General features: G+C 46.8%; 1 protein-coding gene across 1 annotated transcript; it reads right to left on the bottom strand.

The window, feature by feature from the left end:
* Positions 1 to 5887: 5887 nt before the first annotated feature.
* LOC139306977 (cysteine/serine-rich nuclear protein 3-like) lies at positions 5888 to 9246 on the bottom strand. Its single transcript, XM_070930939.1, has 4 exons — positions 9099 to 9246; positions 8309 to 8565; positions 7807 to 8118; positions 5888 to 6931 (listed from the first exon to the last, which is right to left on the bottom strand). Exons 1-4 carry the CDS (start codon positions 9244 to 9246, stop codon positions 5888 to 5890), a joined length of 1761 nt encoding a protein of 586 aa, XP_070787040.1.

The raw sequence follows: 9246 nt of genomic DNA on the forward strand, positions 1-9246 counted from the left end.
ACTTTTTAAAACGGAACAAAAAAATCAAAATGCATCAGAGACGTGAGGGAAATTTGTTTACAGCTTCTAAAGGGGGTAGATAGATGTACGCTTGTGTGCTGATTGTTAAGAGATGAGGAATGTGATGACAGGTAGGCCTAAAGCGGGAGTGCGTTTATGTCACATATGGAAACATGGGGGGCTTCTCGGAGGGAAGATCCGGAAACTAATGATCCAGCAGACACTGCCAGAGATTGACTGGAACACGGAAAAGCCTCTCTGCAAAACGCTTGTGATTTTCCTATTGGTTGTTGTTACTATCTGACAAACTTGAGTGTACTGTTAAGTTGTCTGTAGCTAGTGCTGCTGCTACTACTATAAATCCAGTGTCTTGAATTTAACAATCGCTGTATCACTTAACAAGTACTCTGCATTTTTGTTTTGTTTTGTTTTGTTTTTGTTAATTCTTTTGGTTACGTTTCTTTTTTAATGAGAAAGAATGTTTTCTACTTTTTTGTGCCATTATTGTGAGAATGTGGCCACTGCTTTCACCGTTGCAGAATCACCAAGGGCAGACAAAGTCACTGCAGGAAATTACAACGACCATCTGAAACTCGTACAATGCAGGTCAGGTCAGTGCTGGAATGCTCTGGGTTCATACAGTAAACGAAGCGGAGACGAAACGCATACCGCTGAAACGCAATGGACAAATACATTGAATTCACTGCTGTGCCATCAGTGGTTGTTGAAATCTGTATTGTACTTCTACCTGGACAGCCACCTCCCCATTTCAACAGAAAACACAAGTCTCTGGACACAGAGAAGCTGAATGTATGCAAGGAATGAGATACATTTCAAGAAATGATGTGTCATTTTGGGAGATGGTCACTTTTTTTTTTGCCTAGAGTTAGATGAAAAGATTGATACCAGTCTCATGTCTATCCTTTTAAATACGAAGGTAGCGCCAGGAGGCCGTTAGCTTAGCATAAAGACTGGGAGCATGGGAAAACCACGACCCTGGCTCACTCCAAAGCGCAACAATCTGTCTGCCAGCACCTGTAAAGCTAATTTAAAACCTTCTGGTTTCGGTACATACGAAAACAGAAATGAACACTGATTAAGCTAGCCTAATTAATTTAACGGGCGAAAGCAACAGCAGCCGAAAGCAGCAGTCAGTGCCAGCTATAAATGAGAAAGGTTCAAATAGGTTCGTTAGCTTAACGAATCCAGGTATTTTGCCGACCGGGAACTGGATCCAATATGGAACCGGCAATCGGACCCCAACCCCCTAAGAAGTCTGTTAACCTCTTTATGTGGAAGTCAAGATATGTGTAAGCTAACATGAGGCTGTAACTACACATCACTTCCTCACAGGAAGTGGAGACATTTCTACACCAAGATGTGCACGGCTCAGGTTCGTTAGCTAAAAGTGAATTGTTAGTGAGATGATAAACCCGTTCTCCCTAATCGAGCTTTGTTAAACATGTTATAAAATGTATTCTGTCCAAGCAAAGTTCCCCAATGTCCTCCCAACAAATTACGTGGACAACATTTTTGGTAACGTTAGCTTACATCGAAAGTATCAGCGCTACCTTTTACGCAAATTATCATGGAGCTATTTCTCTGCAGGTGAAGTCACTGCGAAATAGTTCCAGCCAGTTTGCGTTGATGATTAAACAAATGAGATATAACATTTTAATTAGTGAGGTTTAAAAGGTGCCCGTAGGTGTATTTTTGAGCTTTGGAGTGAACGAGGCTAGCTGCTCCCAGTCCCATGGCTAAGCTAAGCTAATCGACTCCCAGGTCAGCTAACGTACTGCCCTGAGAATGGCATCCACCTTCTCAATCACCTCCTGACAAGAAAGCAAATCATTTCCCAAAATGTCCAAACTATTCCTTTAGGGTGACACTCATATCTACTCGTTCACCTGCTGTCGTACCCCCCCCCCCCCTTTATCCTCCATCCCACCTCTTCTCCACATCTCCCAAAGCTCTTGTAAAGGAAATAACTTAAGAAATATACTAAAAAGAAAATGTCAATCTTTCTAACTGCTCTCGAGCTAGAACATGACAATATATCACATTTAAAGGTTATATTATCACAAATGTTTGTATGACATTCATGTTTAAACTGAGAAGCGAGTGGTTTTGATGTAGTGGTTTGGTTTGTAAATAATATAGCTATTTGGGCCCACAGTATGCATCACACTTACATTTGATGTAAGAGCACTTTTTATCCCCACTGCTATGTAATACCACGTGTGGCGGTCGTACATTAAGTGTGTGTGCGTGTACGGTTGAGGGAAAGTCAAGAGTGTGTCTGTGTTTGTATGTCTATGTGTGTATTTGTAAGAAGTGGAGAATGTAAGCAGCTATCTTGTGTGTGTGTGTGTGTGTTTGTGTGCAACTGGGCTCGGCGGGTTGCTTACGTTCTACCGATTATAAATAACATTTTTACTGTAGATACGAGTGCATTTTTCCAGTCTTCGGATTTGATTTACATTTTTTTCTAGAGCTCGTTTTCTTTTTGTTTGTTCACTTTGTTTTGTTTTTTCCTTTCTGCACTGTAACACGCGACCAGACACATGTGCGGTCCCCATATCTGTAGATACAAACCATGAAGCAACCAGTAGCCATCTCTCATTGCGCTTGTAGTGTTTTAGTGAACTGCATGCAAGAAGTGACTACTGTCCGCTCATATGGTAATATCATTTTAAAAGCCAAAAGAATAAAGCACATATTTTTTGTACATGCTTGTTTATTTTCTCCCATTTCCTTTGCAGCTTTTTCTTTGTTCCACGCTTCAAAAGGTTTATTTTTTTTCTGTGACACCCACTCGTTGGTTGGACAGGATCGTTCATGTGGTTTTCACTTACTACTATGTATCAATTTGCAAAATGTGAAACATGACGTTTTTTTGTTACAACCAAAGATGTGGCCAACGAAACACACACACACACACACAAAATTATAGATTTCCAAAATAAAACCTACTTTGGGAAGCGTACATCGCATGCGGGATGCGTTCATTGTGAGGTGCGAGCTCGTGTCGAGAGGCTCTGCATATTCAATGAGGTCAAAACAGATACTTAGCTACCGAGATGACGGTCTTGAGGATAATGTGTTCAATATAGACAGCTGAGATTCTCAAGGGTAGACTGGGCCAGAGGGTGAACTGGTGCCACACACTGCTTTTTTTTTTTTTTTTTTTTTTTTTTCATTAAACCAGAATACCGCAACACTTTATCCAACTATTGATTTACAAGCAGCATACAGACACGTAATAAATGGTTTGTGACTCGCTGTTATGTACCTATAGGCAGATATTTAAGGATATTCTCAAGTGTTTATTAATTATTAATCTTATTCATTCCTGCGACGCATCTGTAACTGATGTACAAGCAGGTTCAGTGTGGTATAAAGCGTTTATTAACTATTAAAACACACGTGCTAATCATCCTCCGCAGCTTTCAGCCACAGCCCCTGGCCTTCATCGTCCCATGTATCCCGAACGGAACCCTTTGCACGACAACTGAGCAATCTTCATTCGCTGGTGAAGGCGACGAGGTGCTGCTGAAAGGTCCGGGAGGTGAGGACGATGAGTGAATGGCATATCGTCCTTTAAAGGTGTGTGTGTGTGTGTGTGTGTCTGTTGCATTTTAAACAACATATTCAGCGTTCAACACTTCACAGCACACACCTGCTTTCCAGGGAGAAGGAGAAGGTGGCGCTGGGATAGACAGGATGTGGGAGATGGAGGTGAAAAGCTGAGACTACCCCCACCCAGCAGCCCCCCCCCCCCTCCAGACGCTTTGCTGCTTCTCCCTTCCTGTTGCCTGGCAACCTAACATTACAGCTCCTCTTCCCCGTGATTGATCAGCGTCTCTGAGTCCTGCTTACCCACAATACCTTGCCGGCAAAAAAAAAAAAAAAAAGCGAGCGGGCCCCAGCAGTGCGGACACACACCTGACGATACCGGTTTGCTTGTGTAAGTAAAGGGAGAGGTCAAGCGGTGACCTTGTGTTCCTGGCGAAGTGCGACGCACAGCCCATACTACACACGTGCGCGTCATTGTTGGAGCATCATAAAGGAGAACTGAATGTGCGCCCTGTGTGGTTATGCAACCAGCCATGAAAATATGCCTATACAATGAACAGCCTGGCCAATGAGGTGGGAGCACCGAGCCTCCTCTTGCCCCTGCCTGATCTCTGCCTCACCCACCGGCAGCCTTGTTAACTCAGCAGTGCCACCTAGAGGCGTCGAGGTGCAACAAACTCAAAACTGGAAGCACCAGCGGAGCATATAAATGAGAATGGGAGTGCAGTTGGACTCATCGTCCTCTTTAACTGGAAAGGTGTTGACGTCAAAATGTCCCCGACGCCTGACTTGCGTGCGCATTTTTCTTTTCTTTTTTTTTCAGTTTTGACTGAGTAAAAAAGAATGGTTTGCTGACAGAGGACATATGTTCCAATCAAAGCCAATGTCACAGATTGTCCAGAGGCAGGAAACATGTACTGACGTCAGAAAAGAAAAAAGAAAAAAAGAAAAGAAAAAATGATTTAAACCCTCACGTTGGCAAGCAAGATGAAAGCAGTTGTTAAGCATCAGATGCCACCTGCTGGTGGAAACACAGAATTCTCTCCTCCTCTCAGATATGTAACCACCAACACAAGGAATCAACCACTTTTAAACTGGGATGGATGTTAAAAAGTCCTTTTTTTTTTTTTTTAATCACACTCATGGACATGTACAGATGTTTCAAAAAGAACACAAGGTGTATTTGCCCCCTCCCCCAGTGTTTGGCAGTATTGAGAGACACAGTCCATTACTCTGACACAAACCTTGTCAAACTTATCTGAAAGAAGAAAAAAAAAAAAAAAGGTGCAGCTGTTCACATGACTGTAAAATGATAAATAACATGCACGGAGCAAATATCTGTTTTAGTCTGATTTGTTTTGGTTTGTACTTATTTAAAAGCTCAGATTCTTGGTGCAGAATGAAGGCTTTAAAGGGTAGAAGGCCAATTACGTGACACAGAATTTCATCATCTCGAAGGTTAATTATATATGAGGGCACCGCGTTGACATCGCAGCATAACGTTGGCGTTGCCCATGAGAAGGTTGAAACATGGGCTTGAGCTAAATGCTAATGTTGACTAGCTCAAACCGCCTGCTGCGGCCAAAAAAACGAAGCTATCAGAGCTGTAAGTCAAACGACACACCGAAACAATGAGCTGAAAGAGGCTAAAACACTCCGAACAATACAATACAAAATTCTATGAAAAATCATCCAGTAGTTGTTGAGATATTCAAGTCCAGACTAAAGGCCTAGCCACGCTGCTAACGAGGCTACAATCTCAGCACACACAAAAAAAAAGGAGATCTTTAGTATGAATTTTAGCGGATTTATGTGGGGGTTCTTTTTTTTTTTTTTATCATTTTACAGTGTGTGTGTGAAGCCTTGAAACATCTTAAACTGAACACATGCTCTACAGACAGGCATTTAAGAACGATTAGCAGCAACAATGAGACCCCGGCACAATGGAAAATAGCCAAACAATACAAGCACCTCGAAATCTTCGTTTGTCATAGATGCCAGCCACAACCACGAATCATGCTGTAGTGATCAGAGACTTAATAACGGGGTAAATTATACAAGTAACGCACAGAAACACTGTTTCATAGAGAGTTCTGAAGTCTTTTCTCCAAACCCACAATCTCCGAAAGGTTTAGAGGCAAACTGAGCTCAAAGCTCGATCGCCTCTTTTAGCCTCCTGTGTCAAAAGCTGCGTGACTTCTTCTCTCTTTGGAAGGTGCACTTATCAAGAATAAATCAAACTCTGATGGTTGAAGGTCACAATTCTTGAGTGAAGATTCCCAAACATGAGCTGAACCCTCCCTTTGGATCATCAGGCGCTCTCCGAGCATGACGTACTGGTTATTTGGTCGCCGTCTCCCTGCTTTCGCAGCTCCCTTCCTCTCTCCTCCGTCTGCTCCGCAGACCCAGCCGAGGCCTCGCCGGCGGGGGCGGCGTTGCTCTCACGGGTGTCTGCATGTGAGCGAGTTTGGAGAGTCGGGGACTCTGTGGGGTCAGGGAATCGGCAGGGAGTGCTCTGCTGCTCTGTGTGGCGGGGGAGTTTTGTGTTCATTTCGGACTCTAATGCGGTCACTAGTGTGGGGAGGGTGGGGGCGACGGTGGCGTTTTCACTGACAAAAGCAGGGGAGTCATTTGCAGAGCTGTCTATTTGATAATGCTGCATGGGGGGGGTGCTGTGGAAGGGGCTACTGAGGCTCATGAGTGTGTTATTGGAGTAACTCAGCACGGAAGGAAGTGGAACGGAGTAGGGCGGAGGACCCGTTCCGTGCAACGAGTAATCCCAGTCTTCCTCCTCGTCCTCTTCCTCCTCCTCGTCATCATCGTCTTCTTCATCCTCCTCGTCCTCTTCCCCGTCCTCGGGGTCGATTGTTTCTAAGCTGTGTGTGCTGCAGTCCGACAGCCCGCTGCAAACACTGCTGCCGTCCTCATCTTCCTCGTAAGCTTCATCATCCTCTTCCTCTTCGTCTTCGTCCTCCTCCTCCTCCTCCTCCTCGTCTTCCTCTTCCTCCTCTTCATCTAGATGCAAATCCGTGTCGCCTGTGTTCTGGAGGTGCATGATGGGAATGTGCGGCGTGCCACTCATCAGTGGAAACTGCAGGTTCGGCTGCTGCTGCTGCTGCTGCTGGACCAAGGAGGAGTCGCCATGGTAACCGTTGCCATTGGTTACAAGCTGCTGCTCCGGCTGCTGCTGATGCTGCTGCTGCTGCTGCTGCTCCTCGCGGCTCTTCTCCAGCTCCAGCTTCATGATGGTGTGCAGGAAGTGGGTGCGCACCCGGACCGGGTTGAACTCCAGGCGCCCCGTGGTGTTGCTGCAGCCCTCTTTGGCGCAGCCACAAGGGAAGGACATGCGGTCCACCTGAGGACACACAACAAAAAAAAACCCATTTAAATCCACCGGTGTCGAACAGTAGAAACAGAAAAGGTGAACTCAGCTGCCAATCACAGCTGGCCACGGGGGAAGAGAACCTGCAGAATCCTCTGTTGTTGGTAAATGTATACAATGACACCACCTCAATGCAGCAGACCTTCATATACCACACACACCCTGAAAGCCTTGGTTTATGTTCAGTTAAGGGTTACGTCGCCGTCCAAGCTCGGAAAAAAAAGGGATCGTCATTTGGTTTAGAAAAAATCTTCCCAAACCTCGAGGACGAATTCAATAATGCATCAAGCTAAAAACAGACACCAGGTTTTCGCCAGACAAATGCTGTACGATGACGCGCACAGCAGCTGTCAGGTTTCAGAGGAAGGGCACCACAGGCACGGGGGCCCCTGGGAGATGGTTTTTCTTAAAAGCTTTAAAGTGAAACTGAATGAGACACACTGTCAACTTATGTGGAGCGCTACTGAGTGGAGCAAGTCACGGGCCCCCCGTACCCCACCCGCCTGCGTTGATACGAGACTCGTTTGTAGCGTCAGATGTGTTCCATTATAACGCTGGCTGGTTTTAGGAGAACCCATCGGGCCGCCAAGTTTGTATCCCGCTCGGAAAAGCGGAAGCTAGCAAGCTAGGCTAACAAGCCTCCACAAGCTGGTTTTCGATCGCCCCCCGGTGGCTTTGGTTTTAATCCCTTCTTTGGTGCTATAAAAAGGGGGTGTGGCGTCTGGGTATGGGCGGGACCTCGATACTCCAAGGATATATATATATAAGCAGATTTCTTAGCAGAATTTCTGAAGTTCTACTGCACAGACAGACATGAACAACACTTTAGTACTATAGATGGGCCTCACCACAGTTCCATTTACCTGGCACTTAATGCCGGCCAGGCTGCAAGCACAGGTCTCCGGGTCGCATATCCCCTTGCAGCGGCACCCACACTCCTCCCGGGACATGCGCAGGGCGCGCAGCTCGTGCTTCTCCTCCACGTCGATGCGTCGGACCCCCGAGGCGCGGAGGAGGGCGCGGCGCCGCCTGGTGGTCAGAGGCTGGAGGAAGAAGTAATCGTCCACCTCCGTGTTGTCCACGTCCAGGTCGTCTTCGGAGATGTCGTCGAGCGTCAGGGTGTCCGCCTCCACGGACGACACGGTGCCATTCTTAGTCAGCTGGAGGACAGAAAAAGAATTAAGATTGGACCATAAACGCGGGCCTACGCCTACATTTAGAGCCCGAGGATGATGACGTGTGAGAAACCACGTCGGCTGAAGCTACAGAGCATGCAGAATGTGTATTATTAATGCCCTGGCTGAGGACACAGTCCTTTCAGACTGCAGGTAAATGAGTCGTCCCACTGACTTTGAGCTTGATGGCATTGAGCTTCTCCTCTTTCAGGTGATCCCTCAGCATGTTCCGGTGGCTCCGCTTCTGCTCCATGGCAAACTCCCTGAGGGTGAAGCGCATCACCCCGCTGTGACGCGGCGACATGCCCAGGGTGCTGCCGCCCTGCGTGGGCACGCTGGTGAAGCCCTGCCGGCGGTTGAAGTAGTAGACCGTCACGCTCTCGAAGTGCACGTTTCGGCCCCGCAGCCGCTTTGACTGCTGCTGGAGAGTGGCTGAGAGACAGGGAGGCGGGAAACCTACTGAGTGAGAGAAAGAACTAAGTCTGCACTTTAACTGGTGCTTCGAAATGCTGTTTAAAGTGAAGCTGATGACACGTTCTAACACAAGCTAGTGGTCTTACCAGAGCAAGTGAGGCTGTAGCAGCAAAAAGCCCTGAGTGTACCGGACTGAACAAAGGTGCGCTTTATTTCTTATCACTTCTACTTTTAATTTGAACGACCTTTGAAGATTTCTTCATTCAAAAAGCCCACCCAGTCTTATTTCATGTACACCTGAATGTGCATGGAATGGAAACAGAAAGTAGAACACAAAATAAAAGGCCTGTGAGAAGTGAGAGAAAGGATGCTGCTAATTTGGTCCCAGTCAGCCCCGGAAGTCAAGTGCATGCTGGGAACAGCCAGAAGCCCCCCGCCTGCTCTTAATTTCTGACATGGCAAGACTTTTACGGGTTACGTTCGACCAGCTGAGAGCCACGTCCTTAATGCCAACCTGCCGCTCTGATAAACCAGCGTCGAAGAAAACTTACTGTCCAGCAGTCCGGAGGGGACGGGATGGTTGAGGCTGTCGCTGCTGTTGCCGCTGTCGCTGCAGGAAACCTCATCGTCTTCGGACCCCTGCAGGGACAGGTAAGGGGGCGGGCCCTCCTCAAGCTTCCTCTTCAGGATCCCACTCAT

The sequence above is a fragment of the Enoplosus armatus genome, chromosome 24 (assembly GCF_043641665.1).
Source record: "Enoplosus armatus isolate fEnoArm2 chromosome 24, fEnoArm2.hap1, whole genome shotgun sequence".
NCBI lineage: Eukaryota > Metazoa > Chordata > Actinopteri > Centrarchiformes > Enoplosidae > Enoplosus > Enoplosus armatus.